This window comes from Miniopterus natalensis, chromosome 3 (assembly GCF_054644295.1).
Source record: "Miniopterus natalensis isolate mMinNat1 chromosome 3, mMinNat1.hap1, whole genome shotgun sequence".
Taxonomy (NCBI): Eukaryota; Metazoa; Chordata; class Mammalia; order Chiroptera; family Miniopteridae; genus Miniopterus; species Miniopterus natalensis.
Window position 1 is genome coordinate 74,924,184 of NC_142083.1, and position 24,608 is coordinate 74,948,791.

At 47.2% G+C, this 24,608-nt stretch overlaps 1 protein-coding gene across 5 annotated transcripts in view; it reads left to right on the forward strand.

The window, feature by feature from the left end:
- CUX1 (cut like homeobox 1) overlaps positions 1 to 24,608 on the forward strand; it is a 336,917-nt gene that overhangs the window by 238,036 nt on the left and 74,273 nt on the right. For 3 of the 5 annotated variants that reach the window (XM_087815583.1, XM_087815585.1, XM_087815587.1), the window contains exons 9-12: positions 2,714 to 2,762; positions 10,378 to 10,482; positions 17,133 to 17,321; positions 23,864 to 23,922. In XM_087815583.1, coding sequence (XP_087671709.1) covers positions 2,714 to 2,762; positions 10,378 to 10,482; positions 17,133 to 17,321; positions 23,864 to 23,922 — 402 coding nt within the window. The remainder of the gene's footprint in view (positions 1 to 2,713; positions 2,763 to 10,377; positions 10,483 to 17,132; positions 17,322 to 23,863; positions 23,923 to 24,608) is intronic. The other 2 variants (XM_087815584.1, XM_087815586.1) reach the window with 1 other exon arrangement.

Genomic DNA, 24,608 nt, shown 5'->3' on the forward strand with positions numbered 1-24,608 from the left:
CAGATGGGCCACGGGTACAAAATAAGCATGAGAAATATACTCAAGGAGAGAAGGGAAGATAATAGCAATGTAAAGCAAAAACAAGGGATACTTTTTTTAAATGAATGAAGCAGAAGTAACAGGTATGAAAAACAGAATAATCACACTAAGGAACAAGAGAGACAAGGTAAATTACAGGATGGATACAGCTCCAGTGAGTCTAACTGGTGAACCGTCCCAAAGCAGCAGGAGAGGAAAAAGAAAGGTTGAATGATGTGGGGGACAGATGGAGATGTGCCAGCAATGTCCAAATACTAGAGTTCCAAACTGAGCAGAAGGAATATTTGAATGACAGATAAATTAACCAGGATTCAAGGAAGATGAAAGGGGTCGTCAAGGCCCCAAAATGAGAGATTAGAAAAAACCCTCGCCAAGGCCCACGCTCAGGATCTCTGCTCACTCAGCCAGGCCGTTCCCCATCCAGCTGCCAGTCCTGCAACCAGCTCCCTTGATCTGCTCAAGAGAGAAGTGAGACGCCACCTATAAATCTTTTTTCAGTTATTTAGCAGCTAAGCATTCCATCTTTCTCTTGTAAATACACAGTACTGGCAAGATCTACAGGAGCCACGTCTGTATGTGCCCATCCCGTAGCCCCTGCCCAGAGCCAGGAAACTTGTAGTGTTGGGAACATTCATGGAATGAGAGTGAATGAATGAATGATGCCAGTAGCCGGGGAAGTTTGCCATGTATATCTGGACTTTGTTAAATGTAGATGAATAACTATTTGATTAGAGTTCTAAACTGTGTTTAAAAGTTGTGATTTGCCTTAAGAAAAGTTTGTTCACTTTTTATTTCATCTTGTACCCAATGGAGTTTGCACTTGATCAGCAGGTTGTCAGGATAGCAGCTTTCTGTACTGACTGTCAGGTATTCTTTTCTGTCCTGTTTTAGACCCTTAACACCTTTAATGATTTTTTTTTTTTTTTTTTTTTATCCTTTGCCGTCATTACACTATCTTTTCTTTGGCACAGCAGTTTTTCTGAGATTTTGGAGGCTTCCGTTTCAGATAATGCGGTGAGATGTTTAGTAATTTAAGCTGCCCCAGCCCACCCCCTTGCACCCAGTATTTCACTGCAGAGGCCCAGTTGGGGTGTTTGTCTTCCAGAGACACTGCCTTCTTCACAAAGTCATCCTAAAAATAGCTTCATTTAACTAGGACATTTTATGAATTGTTTCAGACTTTTCTCAGGCCAGTCTGAAAGCAGGATACTATTTCAAACAGATACAATGAGCCTTGAACCTGATCACAAGGCATCTGCTGCCCTGTTCGGACTGCTGGGGGTTGATAAGATTGCCTCAAATCGCAGTGTGTGGCTAAGGCTAGAAAAGCCTTGGTGCAGTAAACAGCAAAACCAACCAGCCAGGGCCTGAACGTAGTTTGTCTAACTCTCAGTATTAAGGGTGGGTGCTTAGGACCAGAGAAGCAGATTTTGTTCAGGACTCTGGCCTCCTGCCTGATGCCAAGCCCTGCGCAAGCACCAGAGATGAGGGCAAAGGCGACACACAGATGGGAAGGGAGGTGGGGGGGCACTAGGCTGTGCTGCTCCCTGAGATGGAACCACTGGGAGGATTTGAGACGGGCTTGGGGAGGGGGCAGAAGAAGGAGATGAGGTTCCAGAATGGAAGGTGATCTGGACACATAACACACAGGTCAAGGCTATTTGGGGGCCCACAGTGGTGGGAATTGTCTGAGTACATGGCTATAGGGTTGAGTGGTAGCTGAGGCGGGAGGTGGCAAGAGTCTCCCTGTAGAAGGACCAAGTGCACAGCACTGAGGGGTGTGAATGAGCCCTGTAGAATCAGCAAGAGTGGACCCTTAACCCCAGTGTGGATCTGTGACTGTAACATGCCATTCCATCTGCCATGGGTGTGCTAAACCTTCCTTGGTTGCAACCAGTCGTGGCCTTAGCCTCCTGATAGGGACCCCATCATCAGGAGCTGTCCTACAAAAGTTGGGGCAGTGACTTGCCTGGGTGCCGGGTTCTAACCTGTCGTAGACTTTTGAAATTGACCATGCCCATCTCAATAGAATTTTCAGCAGTATTCTCTCTTATGATGTTATATGTCGAAACCGTATTATTGCCTTCAAAATTACTCAAGGAAGTACTTTGAAAATGGGAAAAAAGCACCTGAGAACTCCCTGTGTGTGAGCAGGCCAGGTGATGATGGTGAACGCAGGTAGTTTATAGAACAGACTTCAGAGTCCCCCGACCTGCATTCCCAACCTCCCCTCCACCTTCTCATGGTTCTCTCAGTCCTAGTAAACTTCTACTCATCCTTCAAAGCCTAATTCACACGTGACCTCCTACAAAGTCTTTTCAGATTCTCTCTCCCAAGGAGAATTCATCTCTCCCTCTTATTTTTCCAGAGTACTCTGTTCAGACTTCTATTCAGTCTCTTGGCAGGACACTGTATTTTATCTTTTTATGGTTTCTCCCTGACAAGATCGGGAGCACCTCCAGGGCAGATCAGCCCTTCCCCCAATGCAAGCCCACCTCCTCCAAGTGAGCAGTGGTGCCCCCTCACAGGTCTGCATGGCTCTTCTCTCCCCTGACACTGGACTCTGCCTAGAATGTGTACCTATGGGTCATTCTGCCAGGATCAGAACCATGGGCACCCCTTGAGCCTGTCTTACTACTTACTAACTAACGCACTCTCTTCTCTCATCTCCTAGGGCCGACGAAATTGAAATGATCATGACGGACCTTGAAAGAGCAAACCAGGTAGGATGCTTGATAGCTTCAGGCATAAAATCACAATAGCACAGCCATTTATCATCTTGGAAAATGCTTCTCTCTAAGTTAGAAGACCAGTTATTCTTGTATTTTTTTAGACACAGCTGTCAATGTTGATACTTTTCCTGATGTCATTAGAAATACATGAAAAGTCACAGGCAAAGGTTTTGATGTGACCCTAGCATCCCAGATATCTCCTGGTGAATGTCCACTGCAGAGTGGCTACCTCTTGTTCTTTTTCTTAACTCATCTCTCAAATACCCGCCTCTATTTATGTGGCAGCCATTATGCTAGAGAGTTTATACCACTGAGTTAGGCTACAGAGAAGTCTTTCTCACTCCCTTCTACTGGGTGAAGCCTCTTGTCTGGAGAGGGCCTCCAGCTGACAGCCCCCTCTTGGCTGGTACTTAGTTGGCACAGGTGCCTTGCAGGAAGTACCCAACAGTGTCTGGCACATAATAGGCACATGGTATTGGGTGGCTGTAAATACTCAGCTGCCTGGAAAATTTGGCCACCCTATAGAACCCCTTCCTTCCCCAAGGACTCCGTAGAACAGTAAAACATTTTGCTTCAGCAAATAGTGCTGCTGCTTTGGAAAGAAAGAGGTCTCCCCATTTATTTTCTCTATTTGTGGGGAGAAGCAGCCAAAGCCATGAAGTTTCTCAGCCCTAAAAGGCCACAGGCTATTCCCCCCCCCCCCCCCCAACTCAGTTTTACAGCTGGGCAGCCATAAGCACAGGAAAGCATAGCAGTGTGCCTCAGTGGCCAGGCAAAACTGACCCCCACAGGATGAAAGTCCTCCTTGGATCTGTGGTCTCTGCTTCCCACCTTCCCAAAGTTCCACAGGGCGCCCGCCCCTTGGCTAGCATTGCTTACCTAGACCCTGGCAAATGCTCAGGGGAGAGTGTCCTTATCTGTTCTTTGACCAATAAAATCATCCTCAAGTCTGATTGAAATGTAAAGGTCAATTTGTGCTTACAAATGATCCCAGAGGATGTGTGGATTTTTTTTTCTTTAAGGAAAACTGGGTTCTGTGTTACATACCCTGACTCACCACTGAGGATCCTGGGCCTGGCCCATAGAAGGCTCTCAATAGAGATGCATGGAATGAGGCACCTGAGACAGCATCATTACATATAGTTATCCTGGTAATAGTAGAAAGAGCTGCCAGTTCTTGACTTATTTTATGCCTGGCTCTGTTCTAAGTACCTCACATGAACAGAGTCACTTAAACCTCACAGCAGCACATCAAGGTCAGTGCTGTCATGATCCCCACTTTACAGTTGAGGAAACTGAGGTCAGTGGCTGGTTGTTGCAGCCTGTGCTCTTCACCAGCACACAGGGGAACAGACTGCAGAACAAGGGCCCCCTTTGCCTTTCTTTCAAGCTGTCTTATTTCCCAAGTGCACCCACCCACACAGCTCCTTGCTATAAAAGCACTGCTCCTCACAAAGGTGCTGCAGTATTTACTTACCTTTACTTACTACACTAATTTACTTTGGGACCCTTTGTTTTTACTTCGTTAGCACTGCTCAACTTTGCAGGGACCTTAACTCAAAAGTAGTTACTGGAAGGTTCACCTTCTATGTGGCAGGATTGCCATTTGCATCTCTCAGATTTTCACCCATCCACTCTCCCCCAGGCCAGCCTGGGGGTGCCTCCTCTTTTGATGGCACTTTGGGGTAAGCTCTGATTTATTCAGCAGATAACCTTTTTCTGTGAGGCAGTCCTCAAATGCAGTCTCTGAGGCAGTCCCCAGGTACTAAAGAAGTTTGGCCGAGTTGATGCGATTCTCAGAGGGCTGAGGCCACTCAGGTAGGTCTCAGTCCTAGGAGACAGCAGGCAGGACCATAGAGAAAGGCGCCACCGCCAAAGTGACACTTGGTTCAGTACTTCCTGGTTATGTAGCCTTGAACAAGTCTCTTAGCTATTTGCCTTTCTTTAAAAATAAAAAAAGAAAGAAAGAAAAAAGATGAACTTTGAGGGCATTATGCTAAAAAGTCATAAAAAGACAAACACTCTGATCCCACTTACTGAGGTTCCTGGAGTCGTCACATTCATAGACAGAGAGCAGGGGGCCAGGGGCCAGGGGCTGGGGCAGCAGGGTGAGGAGTTGCTGTTTAATGGGTACAGGAGGTCAGTTTGGGCAGATAAAAAGGTGGTGGGGATGGGTGCCAAATAGTGCAGATGTGCTTAACATACTGAACTATATGCTTCAAAATGGTTAAGGTGGTAAATTTAATTTGTATATATTTTACCATCATTAAAATTTTAAGAAAATTTTAAGCGAGAGAAAGGGAGGGAGGGAATGACTTGTACTTCCTCTGTAAGATTGTTTTGAGGATTAAAGGTAAGATGCCTGGGTAAGAAGTAGGTACTTACATAAATGTTCATTCTATTGTTGCTAAAGAAGCACAAATTTGGTGGGAGAATTATAAAGCCCTGTCCTAGGGAAATGCCAGCATGGTGGGGAGAGGTATAGGAGAGTTCTAACCAACAACTCTGCCTGATGTCGCTGCCAAAAGCAAGTATTGCAGCTTCAGGCTACATTAATAGGAAAAAATTTCTAGAATGAAGGAGGTGGTGATTCTACACCACCTGCAACTATTAGTCCATCCCCAGGGATCAGAATTTATCCTGGAAACCACACTGTAAGGAAAGCAGGTACCTGGAGTTCATTCAGAGTCCCCTTCGTGGCCAGGACACAAAAGATAGCAGGAGGTTTGGAGGTATTTCTGATCTTTGGGGAGCAAGGAAAGAAGACAGGGACTCAACACCAAGCACTAGAGGAATCATTTCAGGAATGTGGGATGTTAAAAGGTTACACAGGTGGGGACATGGTGAATTCTGTCCTTGTAGCTCCTCAGGGCTGGCTAGGAGAAGGGGTCTGGCTGTTTCATGGCTGAATTCGGAGGCTGGTAGAAGGGAAGCTCGCTCTCAGTTCTGGTTCTCCAGAGGTGCCTAGAACTGCCACCAAAGGGACTGATCTCCCTGTCACCAGAGCTGTGCAGTCTGATGCTGGCCATCCCTCACCGAGAGTATGAGATGGGGCATTAGACACAGAGTAAATGGAAAGAGGAATTGAATAGGTGGCTCACTGGGTTGTGTTCCAGGCAGGCAAGAAGGGATATTACGAGCTCTGGGTGTTTTAGGCCATTCTATGAGCTAGAACCAGGAGGTTCAGAGAGGAAGGTTCAGAGAGGGATCCAGCCACATGTGTGGAGGACCTCATCCTGAGAGCAGTGCAGAATCACGGGTGGAAGTAAAATATCAGATGAATTCTAGAAGGATCACTCCTAGTTCTAGGAGTAGAAAGACTGGAATCCAGGGGAGCAGTAAGCAGCTGTTGTGATAGATCGGGGCAAAGAAGACACAGGCCTTAAATGAGGTGATCCCAGTGGAGAAGAGGTGGAGGTGGGCTGAGCAGGGGGAGGACTACAGAGGACTGCACGCCAGCATGTGCACAGCCAGACATCTGGTTCAGCCGCCTTTCCCATCCCCATCAGGAGAAATCCCCAGGAGGAGCAATTTACTAGTTCACTGGCATATAACATTATTTTTGCACAAGGTTCTTATCACAGTGTTCTACTGAGACCTGAAGCTCTATTTTATTGCTGAAGTGCTTGTGTTTCTGTTGTGGAGAAGTGGAAGAGCAGTCCGCCACCAACTCACTTAGGTCCAGGTCTCGTTTACACCTGTTTGTTAAACTTCAAGGCGCCTGCATTAATACTGTCTTAATTGGTGACAGTAAAGGTTCAGAACTTTTGAGGCTTCATAGGAAATAAGAAACCACAACTGTGCACTCCCGACCACATGAAACCCTGTGGGCCTCGTGACTCAGTCAGCATCTCTGGCTGTGCCTCTGCTCACCCCTCCTTCCAGAGCAGCTCTGATTTGAGTGGCCAGGGCACAGAGCCACAGCAGGGCTGCAGGACGTTCTTTCAGCGAGTGCTCCTCCTGCCGCCCTGCCTGATTCTCAGGGAGGAGACTACCCTAACAGAAGACCCTCAGGTTGAGGTTAAGTTGGAAACCACAGTTTAACTTCACTGAGGAGAAGGAGTCAAGTTTGAGAGAAATGCAGAGAGCAGAAAGAACTCGAAGCAGGCATGGCATTTTCTTTGACCAAGGTTTCTGTGTTCCAATGGGGAAGAATGTTTGAGTTTGGATCCCAGGTCTCCCACCTCCCACCCATGTGGCCTTGAGCAAGTCCTCAGTCTCCCAGCACCTGTTTCCCCATCTTTAGGCTGAGGTAATAATTCACACCTCTGAGAGAGCCCTCATTCATACAGCAAATATTTTTGAGCACATGCTGTGAGCAGGCCCTGCTGGAGGAGCTGGTTTCATCTGGGCTCCTTGCCAGCAGGTGAGCCATGCCTGTGTCCTTGGTCACTCCTTAGGTCTCCTGGGGGACCTCAGTTTCTCCATGTAATAAATTGGGCTCCCAGCCCAAGTCAGGTGTGCCAGCGAGGCCTGGAGAGAGCCCCTGGGGCCACCCCTTGTAGCAGGAGGAGATAGGGAAATTTGCTCTTCTGGCTTTCCTGAAATTGTGACTCAGGCTGTAACAAGCAGGGTTTTACATGGGTGGCCTTGTGTAGTTCTAACATTCAGCCTGGCTGACCAGAGAAGGAAATCCAAACCGATGCGCTCCGAGTCCTGAAAACAGGCAGCAGGTCTAAATGGGGACTTTGGCCAGTGCAGGGCCAGTTTGGCACCCGTGGCAGTAAATTTTTTAGTAGAGCTTTCTGGTCTCTCTCCTATAGAATCGCTGAAAGTGAGGTCACCACGAGGCTCTAGCTCCTCTTTTCCATCCCCTGTGCTTCCAGCATTTACTTTCACTTCTCAAAAAAGTAAAGAAAGTAAACAACAGCCAGCAAGAGAAATCTCCGAGGAGAGCAGCTCCAGCTTAGCAAGGCGCTATTCTCATCTTTGGGTGGCCACTAAATCACACCCAGGGCTGTTGCCAGCTGCCTGTGGGAGCCCTGGCTTTGGTCCCCAGGCTTTGCCTCTGGAGGGACCCCACCAGTGGAAACAGGATGGAGTGTCTGTCTCATGGCAGCCACATCGCTGTGTCTGAGATTCCAGATCAGAAAACAGCACCCAAGTTTTCCACCTCCTGCTATTGATTCCAGTTCTAGAAACAACTGGACTTTACCTGGTTGGCCTGTGGACATCAGGAAGATGGGAGACCCTGGAAACAAGTGACAGCCATGGTGCTGACCCAGCACAGTAGCCCTTCCTGCCTCAGCTGCCAAAGATGGGACTAAATGTACAACTACAGAGTCTCCCTTTCTGCCACTCTCAGTCCTTTTTTTTTTTTTTTTTTAAGTGTTTAGCTTTGTCCATGTTTAGCTGCACAAACCCCCTCAACTCATTTTGGGTTTTTTATATACTCGGGGTATAATGCCTAAATAAATAATATAAATCCTAAACAATCAAAAAGTTGTACTGGAGTAACCAAGTCAAGCCAAATATGATAAAAGACTGACCATCACGGATAGTTCACAGAGCTGCTCTATACATAAATTCGGAGACTGAATAAAGTACAGAAGCTCTGGAGAAATTATGTAAACCGAGGGCAAAATCATTAACAACTAGATCCCTATTCTGTGAGCCACTGGCCTGATGAGACAGCACTCTGCTCCAAACAGTTAAATGCCTGCATGAGATCCTGATTGGGACCCCCTGTCCAGGCCTGCAGAGCCCTGGTGGTTCCAGAGCACCTCGAAGCCAACGTTTCTAGGTGGGGTGGGTGGTGCTGCTGCTCCTTGACTGCTACTAGAACACCTCCTCCACCAGGCTAAGAAATTTTTTTCCAAGTCAACGAGACTATAACTGTATCAAAATGCCCCTTATTCCTGACAGAGTCATAGAGACATTACGCCCAAGGGTTTAGCTAACTAGAAAGCAAATAGTAAACTTTTCAGTAATACGACAGTAATCAGAAAAAACTTGAAGTGGCACATTTGGATATAACCTGGGAAAATCTTTTTCACTGAAGAGGAGACTTTCCTGCAGTTAGCATGAACCAGAAATCACCCCTGCCATCTTCACCACACCAGTCACATTGCCGCCTTTCCTGACAGGTGCTTCTAGATTCCGTTTGGAGCAGAGAGGGTGGGAGGCGACTGCCTGAGCAGACAGGCCTGGCCAGGCGCCGTGTGAATGAGATTGAGTGCAATTCCAAGAGCTCCCGGAGAAGCAGGGCAGGAGGCCACCAGCACCACCCTGGGCAGAAGTAACTGCTCTTAGAAATATCCTAACTTGTCTGTATGCAGAGCAGGTAGATTTGCGCTGCCGTCACATGATTGCTTAAAGCTGCCAGCCCCATTCTTGTACAACTAGATTGATCAGCTAGTACTGAGGCAGGCTAACCTCGTGTTTCTCTTTTTCAGCCTTCCTTAGCAATTAGTAGACACATAACATCACACCACAAAATGAGAAAACACATGAAATAGCCCTGCTCAGTCAGGCTTTTCTCGTTAATCTTTTCTATTAGCAGAATGTAAGTCTGGTAGACAGAATAAGCACAATACTTCCCAGCCTGGTGCCCAGCGTCAGTTAGCTGCCATTTCTCACCCGTCTCAATTGCAGTTTGTAAAATCAGGATAAGCCCATTAATAAAACACTTCTGAATGAGTTCTGTGTACAGTGCACTTCTGCAGATACTAATCCTTGTGACGTCTCTGAGACAGTGTTCCCATTTTGGAGGTGGGAAGGTGGAAGTTTAATGAGCTTAGTTAAGTAACTGGCCCTGGTCCTTCTGTCCCTAAGTGCCCAACCCCTGCCCACTACACCACAGTGCCCTCTCGAGTGGTGGGTACTAGGGCGACCTATTCTAGCCCTTCAGTGTGAAATCCTGGTTGGCTATCCAGTGGAATTGGTTTCCTTGGCCAGGAATTACATGCAAATGATAGAAGCTGTTACTCATTTTTCTTTGGACCTCCTTCCTATAGTCGGCTCCGTTCCTCCCCACCCCCCAATGGGTGTGTGCCACCCTCCCGCCTCTGGCCCCAAATCGGCATGCTGGCTGGAATGCCAGCATCAGCATTAGAAAACTTTGTCGGGCGAAGGGTTAAATATGTTGAAATATGCCTGGCCCTCACAAAAGAAGTGGCGTTTACACCCTGTACATTTATGGAAATACTTGCCAAAGGAAAACAACCACAACATTGTGCATGTTTTTAGGAAGAGAATGGCCAGAGTGTCTTTAATTCACTGTTTACCCATGAGAATTACTCCCAGGAGTAATCCTGCAATAAAATCTTCTTGGTCTATGAGAATAGAAAGAAATTGAATCAAAAGACTCTATTTCCACTTGTATTTATTCAGTCTGGGAAATTCAGTGGGCCGGAGCATTACTATCAGCAGGGGATTCCTTGCTCCTAGCGTTAAATTACTGTCATAATCGCTCAATTATTTCTTCCTTGTACTGTTTAAAATAAAAATCCATCACATTCTATGTTTTTTTCTAGCATTTATTAGGTTGAGTGTTTAGGAAAATCAATTACAGTCAGTCAGGCATGAATTGATGAATGTTCTTGTAATAATTGTCAGTTGTTAAACTGAATGTACTTTCTCTTCTCACCCTTTTCATTTCCTTCAGAGGGCAGAGGTGGCTCAGAGAGAGGCAGAGACCTTAAGAGAACAGCTCTCGTCAGCCAACCACTCTCTCCAACTGGCCTCGCAGATCCAGAAGGCACCGGATGTGGTGGGTAACTGGGCCCTGTGGGGACTCTTGTCTGCCTGGCATCTGTACCTGTGTTGCAGCTGCTTTCTTCCTTAGCTTTTTAATGTCCCTTTTTGGACTGTTTTAAGCAGTACTGCTGTCTTGGTAGGGAATGCTTTTAACAGTTTGGGGATGGAACTTGTTATAGAGTCAAAGGAAGTTTTGCTGATTCTGCGTCAGTGCTCTGTGGTCAGCATGCCACCCGCCCAGCGTGGAGGTGGAGACAGATCGCATCACCAAAGGGAGCGTCTTCCCTGCTAGGCCTATGGGGTGGCGGCTGGCAGATGGGTGGAGATCTGAAACTGGAGCTTTGCCAAAATTACACAGGAAAATTGGAGGTTTGGTCTCTTCCTGAATGTGTCCTTCCAGAGTGAGAAAAATTTTGTGATGAGCTGGGAAAGCCAAAGAGGTAACAAGGTAACGCCCCGCTCTGAGTCTGTAATTGCCAGAATCATGCCTGAAGTGTAGGCATTCAGGAGGAGGAAGACACGTATCCCAGTGCTTTTGCCTCTTGGTTTTTCTAACATTAATAAAAATTGCTCTTAGCTGTAACTTTCCCAGCTTGGTCAAGGTGGCTTAGAACTATCAGATTCCAAACTCTTTTCTTCAGTGCTGTACAGTTACATGGAGCAGCATGTAGTTAAGACCTCAATAAGGAAGCCACACCCCTGGGCTCAGACCCCAGCTCTGTGACTTTGGGCAAGTCATTTAACGTCCCTGAGTTTCAGTTTCATCATCCATAAAATGGGTTTTTACAAGGGTTTCAGAAATCTGAGCAAAGCTCTTAGAGCAAGACCTGACACATAGTAAGTCCTCAGGAAACCTTAGCAATTACTCTTACATGGTTGGCATTATTATCTCTGATTCAGGAGCCCTGGTTTTAAAGCTCAGTTCCATCGCTTTTTTTACACATCCAGGGAGTTAAGCTTCTTAGGCCTCAGTTTTTCAGTGCGTAGAGTGAGGAGTAAGTGATCCTGAGGTCCCTTCAGCTCTGATAGCCTTTGTTGGGCGAGGTGCACTCAAAGAGTCCTTTTACTTAACAAAGAGTTATAGAGCCCTTGCTGTGTGCCAGGACCGTGGTGGCCACAGAGCAAGGGGGGACAAGCCAGGCCCTTCCCAGAGAGAGTACAGTCGAATCAGGGAGACTTGCTGTTGTAGTAAGTTCATGTGTCAGTTTGGCACTTGTCAGTTTGACAACCATTATTCCACCTAACCCATAAAGTGGGATGTTGTTATTTCTTTGTATAGATTAAAAAAAAATAGAAGCTCTGTAAATGTGGACCCTTTGCTCCAGAGCACTTCACCCCAGTGGCCAAGCCAGGACTCTGCCACCTTAGACTGGGACTTTTTAATTACTCCTTAGGAATGAATCTAAAGCAAAGTTTCAGTGTCAGGACTCCTTTTAAGAATGGATTTTTTTCTTTCTTTCTTTACATTAACATTAAATAAAACATGATTTAAGTATCTCAGGATATAGAGAAAGGTTCTCCAATTTAGAAACCATTACATCCTTCATACTTCATGGACTATGGTTTTAATTTTACCTGAAATGGCCCCTTGGTTCTGTCATCATCCCCTCCTTGAAGTTTACCTGGACTGGACCCAGGGTCACAGTGAGGAAGCCCTTGAGGACGGAGTCTGCGTGGCTTCTCCTGGCCTTTGTGGTGGATCCCAGTCCTCTAAAGAAAGTCAACCATCCCAGTGTGTCCACACAGGGCTCCTGAGCTCAATGCTTTGATTGAAAGGATTTCTGGCACCATCCTGGACTGTAGCAACCAAAACATTTCCGAAAGGAATGAATGTTTTTGCAGGTAGAGTAAGTTGTGGATCCTAGGGGTGCTTAAACACTTCATCATCAGCTAAGTGCAGTGTTTACATGGCACAGGTTCAGTCTTCCAGGAGCAGCCCTGCCAGGGCTCCTTCGGGTGTGCATTCCCACAGTCAGCTCAGCCAGCCAAGGAGTAAGCACCGGAAACTGGGCCAGCAGGAAAATGTCTGTTGGGCTTGGCTGGCAGGACTCAGCAGAGAAACAGTGGACGCTATAGATCTAGCAAAGTCCTACACTGATCTGTTGGGTGTCTTACCGGAAACACTAGTTTGAGAAGGTGAGCTGCCACTTGGAGTGCCTGCTCTGCGTGAGGGACTGTGCTGGGCTCTGTGTGGTTGTTTCCTTTCTGCCTCATGACACCAGGGTCATTAGAGGCAGGTTTTAGTATCCTCATTTTACAGGGAAGGAACCAAGAGGCTCAGAGGAGTTAAGTAATTCGCAGAAGGTCACACAGCTAGAAAATGATCAAGCGGGCATTTAATCCTGTTTGTCCTACTCCAAAGTCCTCTCTCTTCCCCACACCCAGCCACCCCACCTTTATGTGCGTTAAATGGAACAGGATACATGCAGGTCCTTTGTCAAGTAGTTACAAATATTCCTAGTTCGGGCCCCTGGTGTACCACACCAGGCCACCTTCTTGAACTTAAGCAAACTGTGATATTAGAAAATACACCTGTCTGTCTCAGGTGAATCTATCAGGTGCACACACTCCATAGATAGGCCTATTTCAGCCGTTTGGCATTGGCGGGAATAGAGGTGGCAGTGAGAGAGAGAAGTAGAGCTGAGGTTCCCAGTCCTTCATCTTTCCCCCGCTGGAGTAAATAAGACTAAGATTAACCTTGACTTCAAGTATCTGTCTCACAGGCTAGGGTCCTAGACGCACCATTTCACAGTTAGGTTTTCCTTCCGTTGAGTAGTGCTCCTGCATCTCATTCATATTTAATATGAAAATGGCTGCAGGATAAAAGAGATGATTATCTAGCTTTTTTCAGCCTCGATGTTCTAATCTCAGTAGGAGGACTCCTAGACACTTATACAACGTGTGATATTTCACAGAAGCAGGTTGGGAGAGAGGGGAGGCAAGTGGGTTCAAAGGGACAAAATTTAATGGATTACTACCTAGTAACTTCTGTTTTTCTGTTTTTCCCTTTGGAAACACACCGCCACTTTCATGATCTTAAGCCCTTCCCTTTTTTTTAAACAATGTTTTTAGACTCTACAAAGCATTCCCATGTATCCTTTCCTGGCTTCTGAGCCATCAGAGCCCCGAGCCCCTGTGAGGAGTTAGGATGCCCTTATAGGCCTTGGAAGCCTGGAGTTGTTGGACTGTCCCTTCTGGGACAGACTCTCAGGACCTTGTTCTGGTGCCCACAGGGGCCTCTTGTCACACTTGGAAAAAAAGCCAGTCTCTTCCTTTAGAGGCTACAGTCCGAGCCAGGGTCCTGACCCTAAACCCCATCACAATCACCAGGGAGTCAGGGCCCTACTCCAGATCCCCTGAACCATGGTTTCCAGGGTGGGGCCCAGGACCCATATATTTTCTAAAGCCCCCAAGTGATTCAGGTACAGCTGAGTGGAGGCCTGGATGGAAACCAGGAACCCATGATCCCGGCCCTCTTTGAACCCATGAATGCTTCATCTCTCAGTAATTATCTCAGCAGCATCCGAGCTTCCTGATGCTGACCTCCCTACAGCTGTAAAGGCCACCCCTACTCGCCTGTTTGCCCTGTTATACAACTTCCTTTCTAGCTATGCCCTAGGACTGAGAGGCCCCAGCTTTATCACCCAGACACAGGCCTCTCCCTCTACCTGCAGCCTGTTGATCATTTCCTGGGACCTTGTTCATTTCTTTCTTAGTTTCCCATGTGTCTTCACAGTGAGGCAACAAGGATGTCCTCATGTATGAGGGGAAGCGAGCCATATTTGGGCTTAGAATTGGGTGAACTTTTCTATCTTATTTCCAAGGCCTGACTGCTTTGGGGTATATTACCTCACTTCAGTTTATGCAAGACAAAAATTATTTTTGCTATGTTATAAATAAAGAATCTGTGGCCCAGGTTTCTGAGTTAGTTGATGTGCCCAAGGTCATATGGTCAGCTTGGGGCCCAGCCACACTGGGCCTCAGAAGTTGAGCAGACAGCCCTTTGGGACTGCCTACCCCAGGTTCCCATCATGGGCCCAGGTTCAGCACTAAGAGCTGATGTTTTTTATATATACAGAGTGGGACAAAAGTAGGTTTACAGTTGTTCATATGGAAAATAATACAATAATCAGTAAATAATAATATAAGAATAAGCTCTGTGTTTCACATACAACTCTAAGCCTACTCTTTCCCACCTTGTATTATTTGAACCTCATGCCCCTGATACAGTAACTTGCTTGCCTATTTAAAACCCCAGGTCACCTTTTGGCTTGTTTTACAGACTCTTCCCCTAAGAGCACTTGAAACAGTTTTTATGGCTGTCATCCCTCAGGTTGGAATATTGATAAATAAGTTAAATTAGGTAACATGGCTCATTTTACACCCACCATAAGACTGTCCTGAATATCACTGCCATCGTGTCCCCTCACTGCTCCCCCAGGTCTGTCGCCACAAGTCCAGGCACCTCTGGCCACCATCAGTCACCAACATGGCCTCTCCTTTTATGAGCTGGCCTCTCATCATCGGTCCCTCCTTGTACATTGCTTCCTACCTTTCCAACCTTCGTGCTTACCCTGTGGTGTCTCACGCTGAAATGGAGCCCCTCTTCCTTCTGCTGAGATCCACTAGCCCTTTCCCACTGTGCCCCCTCTCCCTCCTCAGGATTTGCCTCCAAGTACTTCTCTCACTGTTCTCCTCGGTGCTAACCCCCCGGCACTGCTAGGGGACTCGTCTTACGCCCCCTGACCTTGACCGCCACCCCCAGTGTTATTTAGGGTGGTGCTTCCCAAACTCTGGTAAAGGAGAGTTTTGTTTTTATTTTTAAATTTCCAATCTGTCAACAGCCTGGTGGTTTTATAAAAGACAATAAAAATGTCACAGCAATGTCCAATTGCTATAAACGTTTCTAAACACTTACTCAATTTCTATGCTTGCCTCACTGTGTACCAGCAGCGGTTGTGGACTGGCACCAGTCTGTGGAACCCACTCTGAACTGAACTGGTCTGGACAGCATATGCCTTTTAAATAAGCTGGAGGGAAGGTGCTCGTGGGGGCCCGGGGCCGTGTCCAGAACTTCCAGAAGTCGGGAGACATGAAAATCTTACTTTACGATACTATACAAATCAAAGGACCAGAAAGGAGTCATTTCTTTGCACATAAACCTTTATTTTCTTAAATGGTAAATGCCTTAGCTTCCCAGAAGGGAGATGTGAAAAAGTATTTCCCTGGGTGACTGGCTGTCCCCAAATGTGAAAACCCTGTGCGTGAGAAGCACATAGTGCATCGAATGGCATGGCTGCCCCTGCCAGCTGAGCTGCAGCTGCTGTTTTCCACCCCAGTATAGGCCAGATCAAGACGTGAAGTGAGCCCTGGCTGAGTAGCTCAGTTGGGTAGAACATCATCCTGATATGCCAAGGTTGTGAGTTCAGTCCCTAGTCAGGGCACATACAAGAAGCAACAAATAAGCCTAACAGCAAATAAACCTACCTTCCTTCCTTCCTTCCATCTTTCCTTCCTCCCTCCCTCCCTCCCCCACCCCCTTCTTCTCTTTCTCTGCAAAATAAATAAATAAAATTTTTTAAAAGACGTGAAGTGGATGACAGCGAGGGTGGCGCATTCATTCCACACTGCAGTGTGAGCTGCCCCAGGCCTCTGCCGTCACAGACACCCATACGCTGTACCCTCCCCACCCCATCAGCCATGCCCAAAAGTGCACCGGCCCTGAAGAAAAGCTTCCAGAATCACTCAGGAGCTATCATTACTTACAAAACTTGACAAATGTACTGCTTTAGTCCTTGGGAAGTGGAATTAAAGATTTAACTTTCTCTTTTTTTTTTTTTTTTTTTTTTACACCTTTCCCGTTTTGCATATTTTCCACTATGAGCAAATTGGGGAAGGGGGGAAGTTTTTTAAAACATCAATCAGCATAAGAATTCTAAGTAAAGGAACCCCAAATGGGCCTCTTCCACATCTTTTAACTCTTTAAAATGCTGACTCTGAAAATCAGTTTGTCAAACAGCATAGCATCTAGATACCTTAGTAATGAACTGAAAGGATGTTGAATCCCATCTGGTGGGAGAATCTGAACGCTTTGGAACACTCCAGAGCCTTCCCATTTGTCATTCCCCTGGCTGAAGCACTCATTCCCAGCCACCAACAGGGCCCTTTCTGTCGCCTCTCTCAGATCTTTGCTCAGATATCACTGTCCCATGAGGCTTTTCCTGACCATCTTATTAAAAACCCCAACTGCCTCTCTCAAGTCTGACCCTGTGACCCCTTCTTGCTTCAGCTTTTCTCTGGCATTTATCACCACCCAACATGCTTTATGCCACTAATAAATGGATTTAGTACATCTCACTCACCCACCCCACGACTAGAAGCCCTGTGAAGAAAGGGACTTCTACCCTTTCGTCCAAGGGAGGTCCTCGTAAATGCTTGCTGAATGGACAAATGCCGATGGCAGCTCACCACGCAGATGGAAAGGTGGTGTGGGGAAGGCAGTCAGCAGGTCCTGTCCAAGCAGAGGCAGCAAGTAATGTCTTACCATGAGCTCACTGTTCACATCCTCCCATCTGCCTGTGTTTGCCCTGGTTGCCTGCACAGCTAACCTCGAGCACCTGCCTGACGCCGGTGCAGTTTTGTCATTTCCTTTCTCCTTCCCAGGAGCAGGCCATAGAGGTGCTGACCCGCTCTAGCCTCGAAGTTGAGTTGGCCGCCAAAGAGCGGGAGATCGCCCAGCTGGTGGAGGACGTGCAGAGACTCCAGGCCAGCCTCACCAAGCTGCGGGAGAACTCGGCCAGCCAGATCTCCCAGCTGGAGCAGCAGCTGAGTGCCAAGAACAGCACGCTCAAAGTAAGGGGGCCGTGGGGGCCGTGGGGGCCGGCAGCAAGGGAGCGCCGGGTGTGCACTTGCACACCCTTTGCCTGCCTTCTCACGGGGCCCTGGAGGGAGCCCAGGGTTGACCTACATGGTGGTTCTGGCCCCCCGCCAATGCCCTGAGAGCTCTTCAATGGGTTGCTTCTGCCCCTCGATGTCTGGGAGGCTAGTGGGTATGGTGACTATGGCAGGAGGCCGTGGCTCAGAAGCTGCCACCTTGGCCCTGCCTTGGCCATTGCACAGGGTATTCTCATTTTTGTGGTCTGCAAGGATAATGGTTAAAATTTGATCTCCTTTAAAAGCAAAGGTGACTGCTTGGGTATTTCTTAGTCTGAGCTCCAACCATCAACAAGTTTTTCCATCCAGTGACAATAGCATAACAAGGCATGAGGCCCCTGGGACACCTCAGTCAGAAGCATGGGTGTATAAGCTTCATCAGAGTTTTTTGGAAGGTATCGCATCTGGAATTGTCAACAAATATGGCAACTTTGAACCTCTACAGAGTATCTAGAAGCAGAATTCTAGATCCCAAGGCGGGGAGACAGACTTTGAACCCCTCTATGAGCTCCAGCCTGGGCAGCACCTCCAACACTTGGTAGAAACCCCATCCTCAGTGCCCGCCCACCCACCCCTGGCACTGCTTCACCGCCTGAGAGCTGGGACTGACTGACGGTGCTAGACCTGGAGGTTCTGTGTGCTCTTGGGTGGGTTAGAGTGGCTGGAAGTTCGCAGGCCATCTGTATAAACATGCCATTAGTCCAGCTCCGCTGGCCTTCCCTGGCCTTTGGAGGAAGCTGCCAGCAGGAGGACCCAGCACACTGAAATTTGGGCTCCCCCTGTACCCAAATGAAATGAAATCAAGAGGTGCCCCAAGCCCTCTGGACCATGCTCTCAAACTGCAGGATCATTTTTTGTCCCTCAGGCCTGTGATGTACCACAGCACCCCAAATGTGGTGTTGTTTCAACACAGGGAGCTCACACAGTCATTCTCTTTCCTTCCAGGGAAATCACAGCAGCCCAGACCAAAGCTAGATCCTCTTGGGGTTCCTCATAACTTTGTGTCCCAAATTCAGAACCTGGAACCTTTTTCATTATATTGAAATATATATATATATACTTTATTTAAGGTATTTCCAATCTGTTGAAGTTACTAAGGAAATTTGAAGATAGTCCTGGGACCGTAGATGCACAGCATGTCAGAGCCAGAGGGCGTCTTCAGAGTATTGTATTTGACTCTGAAGAGATAGGGCCAGCAAGGGCTTGGGGCCCCTGCTCCAAGGCCAGACGTTCCCCTGCTCTGACGTCCCTCCTGAGTGATGCCCACTTGGGCCCCCTTCTGCCCCCACTCAGTGTCCATTTGTTGGATGTGTGAATGAATGAGTGAGTGACTGCCAAGTGTAGTCATTGTATACTAAATAAGGTGGGTCAAGATTAGTTATAAAAATGTCAGGACAACTTTTTCTTATATAGAGTAATTCTAGACTATAGTTAGGTCCATCTTGGGGTTTTTTTCCATTGAAAATTTTCTTCTCAACACATGACCATGTTTCTGACCCAGAGCTAAGTTTCCAGCAAGTCTGTCTTCATGGCAGCTCATTGGCCAGACCTCGCTGGCACCGGTGGAACCCATGGCTCCCCCTCGCTAGTTTCTTCTTTGCCTCTTTGGGGTGGGTTTCATCCACTGCCTGAGAAACTGTTCGGTGCCTAGGCCCCTCAAGGACGACGGTCCTGCGACTAGGAAGATGGTTGAGACCTGGTCATATTTGTCATCAACCGTTGCATTTATTCTTCAGTGTGTCTTTCTCTCTCATCAGCCTGCTCAGTGAATACCATTTTTTATTTCTAGATTAAATCTAATTTTTTCATGATATAGCCATTTTTGACCCTAGCACTGGCATTATTATTAGATAATTTGCCTTTCCTCTCCTCTGTTACCATTAAAGTATTTGACTCGAATACATTCGGCATTGGACTACATAAGAGGGAGGCTGTAGACCTTACATTTTTTATTATAGAGCAATTTCTTCTAAATCAGTTAAGGTTTTAATGTTTGCCTTCACAAAAAATGAAACGCGGTTTTCACAAATTAATGTTCTTTATCCGTATCTTGGGGGAATTCTTTAATACTGTGCAGTTAATGAAACAATTCGGCAATACTTCTTCAAAAATTATTGCTCCCTTATCTTCATCTGATCTAATAATCAAAACATATCCTCTAGTAACAAGACTTCTCTGATTTTAATTATCTTAACCCCTTGTCGCCAGGAGTGAAGACCTCCCCAATATCGAACCCACACACAAAAGGCATTAGCCTTCCCCAAAGGAGTAAGGTTAATTGAATGAGATACCTTCCCAGGGCTTTTTTTCCCCCCTAATGTGTATAATTTATAGTCTCAAGTCTAAACTAAGCAGCGATACAATTATTAGGAAAATATTTTATGAATGAGACCTGTCAAGTTGACAGCCTGATGCTTTTGCAACAGCCTCTGACCCAGTGGTGGTAGCCACACAGAAGCATCAGCCAACCCTCCCTGGACTCCCAGGGCTCTCCTCCTCCCTCTCCTAACCCCTCCATCCCCTTCCCCGGGCGCTTTTCTTCTTGGACCATGTTGTCCAGCTTTGGGGACTCTGAGACACACTGTGCAGGGCTCAAATTAGGATCTTTTTGAGGCTGCTGCAGCTTCCAACCATCTCAGCTTCTTGGAGTTTTGGGTGCTTTGCCACGAACATGAACAATGTTCTTTGAGATAAGTGCTAATGAGAGTCACAGATTAGGTATGTGGGAGGTTGGTCTCACGGGGCGGGAGGCATAAGGAGCAGAATCTTGAGATTACTGAGTGTCCTGAGCTTATGGGGTTTCTGCACCAGCACACTTTGGTGGTGCACCCTGTAATGGAATGGGTTTGAGGACTAATTGGTCTCCCTCTCTCGTACGTCAAAACTCCATCTCTTTGCGATTGATGTTTCTTTCCTTCTCTTGGACAACTGACTTGTAATTTTTTGAGGCTAAATTGATAGTTGGATGTTTACCAGTCTTTCTGTCCCCGTGTTGATTTGTCAAGCCAAGTTCACCATAAATGCATCACTCTCCAGAAACAGTGTGTGTCCTATAGCCTTTAAATAGACATGGAAACAGACTCAGAAGTAGAAGTTTCTTCCTGCCTAACCTCACAAGTGCTCAAGCACAGTGCCTCTTGTAAAGGACAATTCTATATTCGTAATTAATGAAATAACCCAACTGCTGTTGCAAGGTTGCTGTTTTTGATAACTCTCTAGGCTGTGGTCTTCTTTTGGGACACTTTAAAACAGAGGCAGTCACCTGCATTATGCTCACTATAGCACAGAAAACAGTGGTACCAAAAGTCTCAATTTAAAATTATATTTATAAGAAAAGATAGCTAAAAGGATGCCAATCTCCCATGGGGATAAATTACATTCGTGGGCAGGTGTATTAGAATTACCTGCAGGACTGCCTCCAAACTGTGCATGCCTCCCACTCCTCTGCACCCCTCACCCCACCTCCTAAGGTGCTGATGGGTCCTCTTGAGCCACAGAGCATGCTGTGTCCCTCATGACATTGGGACAGGAATAAAAGACTGATAACTGCTTCTAGAGTCATTCAGCACCTTTATTTCTAGATGCTGCCTCTTTGGTTATGTAAGTTTCCTTACCAGGCAGTGTTTTTACTCTGCACAGAGGCTGCCCTCGATAATGTTTTAACAAGCATCTTACCGACATCTCAGTGTATAAAGCTCTAACATCCACATCCCATTTGACACTCATTAGGCGAACAAGCGTGATGATGATGATCGCTGCCTTGTGGTGGAGGTCACTTAGGTCAGGAGAGGCCAGGCCCTGCAGTGTCTGGCCCGGGGCGATATAGGGGAGACCCATGCATGTGCCTCCACTGCACCCACCCACCACCACAAGGAATACTTACCCTGGACGGCATGAGCAAGTTCTAGCATCAGCATCCCAAAAGCAGAGGAGCCCAGGGCTGAGCCTCCCAGAGCCTTGTCCTGGTGGGGTGTTGAAGGCATACTGAGCAGATTGGAGGAAAGGACAGAGTGAACCTTCCACGGGAGGTGGAAGGGCAAACATGGCCCCACTCGGGAAGCAGTGGCAAGATCCTGGGGGAAGTGATCCGTTTGCCCAACAAGCCAGAGACATTGTCAGAGGTGTGGTCTTGGCTCTTAATTAAGCTACCCTCAAGTGGGTGGCAAAAATTTCAGTGGAAGCTGTTTAGTTCTCAGTGAATACTTATATCCAACCAAATTACAGACTCCAATCCTAAAGCCTTCTGATCAGGACTGACCTCAGGTCTGCAAAGACCAGCAACTGTGATCTCAGGAAGATGGACTGGGACTTGGCAATGATAATGGTCCCATATCCAGGGCCCACAGTGCCAACATCTGCACCGTGTCCTTGCCTTGTTCCCCTAAGCTCAACACTTTTTGGTCATTGCTGTTATCCCATTTTATAGATGAGAAGTTTATTAACACGTCCAGGGTCACCCAACTTGTCAGGGGCAGAATTGACTCCAGGTTCACTGCCATGCCGTGTTCTGAAGTGCTCCGGATTTTCTCCTCTCTGCCTTTCTTCCTGTCTTTCTCCTGATCTCTGAACATGACCAAGTTTTGTGTGTGTTTCATATCCAGCATCAGTGAATTCCTCCGTCTGAAAGGTGTTTCTGTACCCCTGCAGCACCGGGTAATGCTTTGTTGGGAGGGCTGGCCATCAGTGCTTCCTGCTATTCCACTGCAGGGAGAAGAATGAAATAATCAGTTTTTCATGAGCACCTTCTGAGAAGCTTTTGTCGGAAAATGAGTGCATGCTACCCTGTTTGATTATGACTGAGAAACCATTATAAACATAACGTTGGCAAGAGGTCTTAAAAAGGAACTAGGGCAGTGCAATTTTACACAATGGAAAATACACAAAACTGCCAGCAAATGCAATAGAAAAGATGGACTGAGTGACTTTTGTTTACAGAACACCTGAATTCTTGAAACAGCGAGTAGGGTGGGATTCAGGTGAATATCCAAGCTGATGTCCGGATGAGCATCTGCTCCTCCAACTTGAGCACGTACTCAGTTGGCTTTAAACCTTGTGGCTGGTTAAGCACAAGGCAACTGGAAGCCCTGGAGATGGGGAGGTGCTTTGATTCTGGCACTGGAATTTGTTCACCAGGGCTTGGAAACACGCTAAATCGTTAGAAACCTCCCCCAAGCTGTGTCTTTGTGTTTTATAATAAGCTGCCTTATTTCCCCAACAGAGCTCCCTGTGGGGGAGAAAAAAGCAAACTAGTCCCAAACACCTTCCTAGAGAGAAGCACTGCTGTTGACCACCCTATGCCAAAGGCCCTTCCTGACAAGGAAACCCTGCCGAGCTCTGTGTAGAAACAGCCACATGAGTGCCCACCGAGCACACAGACTTTAATGGAGCCTATTAAAACATCATCCTGCCTGGGAAACGTGCTGTCACTCCCTGGGTCCCCTGGCCAGAGCCCCTCACCTTTCCTCTGAAGGGCCATCAGGAGGTCCACTGTGTCCTGCTATGGTCCTGCTGGCCAGGGTACCCTCGGAGGGCCCTCCCCACAGGACTCAGAACTGTCAGGGAAACCACTGGCCACCAGCTGAATAGGCCTCTGCTCCTAAGATTCCCTACAAATGCTTTTTCCTGATGCCTTTCTGATGACAACCCCAACAACAAAGGAGCTGTATCTGTTTTTTGCAGGGTCCCACCAAAGGTGTTGACAAGTGACTGTATGCATCAGCTATCAGCTAGCCAAACATACTTTGTGAAAAACCACATGTTGCTTTTAAAATGCTAGGAGAGCTTCTCTTCATTCTATTTGCCATTTCACAGTATTCATACAGAATGGCCTTTTCCTATTGTTTTCCACATTTTATGTTACAGCCTTATATTGTGTGCGTGCGTGCGTGTGTGTGTGTGTGTGTGCTTACACCAGACCACAGAGTGAAGGACAAAAGACAACGCCACACGTTATCAACTTTCATTGGTATGTGTTTGCGTTCCCTCTCAGGGACCACTGGATGTTTTGCAGGGAATGTAGTCAGTGAAATCTTTTTAGTCCGTTTTGGCTGCCATAACGGAATACCTTAGACTCGGGGACTTATAAACAATAAACATTTTTTTTCTCACTGTTCTGGAGACTGAGAAGTTCAAGATCAAGGCACTGACAAATTTGGTGTCTGGGGAGAGCTCCCTCCTAAACTGCCTTCTCTCTGAATCTTCATGGGGCAGAAGAGATTGGGGGGGAGATCTCCAGGGCATCCTTTGTACGGCCACTAATCCCATTCATGGGGGCTCCACCCTCATGCCCTAATCACCTCCCAAAGGCCCCGTCTCTGGATACCAGCACAAGGGAGTTAGGATCTCAAGGAATGCATTGGCAGAGGGGCAGGGGAGGGGAGGGGCACAGACATTCAGTTTATAGCAGAGTCCACCGACCTATTTCAGATGTGGGAACTAATAAAATTCCTCTCTGTTTTCAGCAACTGGAAGAAAAACTCAAAGGACAGGCCGACTATGAAGAGGTGAAGAAAGAGCTAAAGTAAGTGTGGTGATGCCTGTTCAGCCACTCACTGGGGACACTTGCTAAAATATGCCATGGCAGTGAGGGGGCAGCCCCGGGTCCCGGATCTCGGCTTTGGCAGACGCTACACCGCAGTGCCATGTCCTGGGCTGCCCAACACTGCGAGTGTTCCCCTAGGCCTGTGCCTGAATTCTTTGGACTGTTTATACAACTGCGCATTTAAAGTATGCCAGTATGCACAGAATCAGGGGAGACATTACCATTTTAGAAATTGTAAAATAGAGCTTTTTTTTTTCAGTTATAAGATCCCCAAGCAGAAGCAGCAGGGAAACATTTTCCAGTTGAAAGAGTACACCTGGCCTCACACCTCCCTGGCTGCTTAGACTCCAGGACTTTCTTCTCCCAACCTCCACTTCCCCGTCCCAGAGGCCTGTCCCCTCGTGCCCATTACCTGCCTAGCTGGTTCACACCCTCCTCTCAGAGCATCGTTCCCACCTTCCTGCCAGCCCTTTTGTTGCATCTGCACACCGAAGCCCCCACTGCCACATCAGCATCTGAAAGCTACCCTACTCGGTGGCTTTTCTGATAAAATGTGTTCTTGGCCTCCCACTTCCTCGTGATTTAAGTGCTTTTTTGGACACATGCTCACATTTCCTTCTCCTCTCTCTCCTGGGGTCCCTACACCCCCAATGGTCTGTAAATCA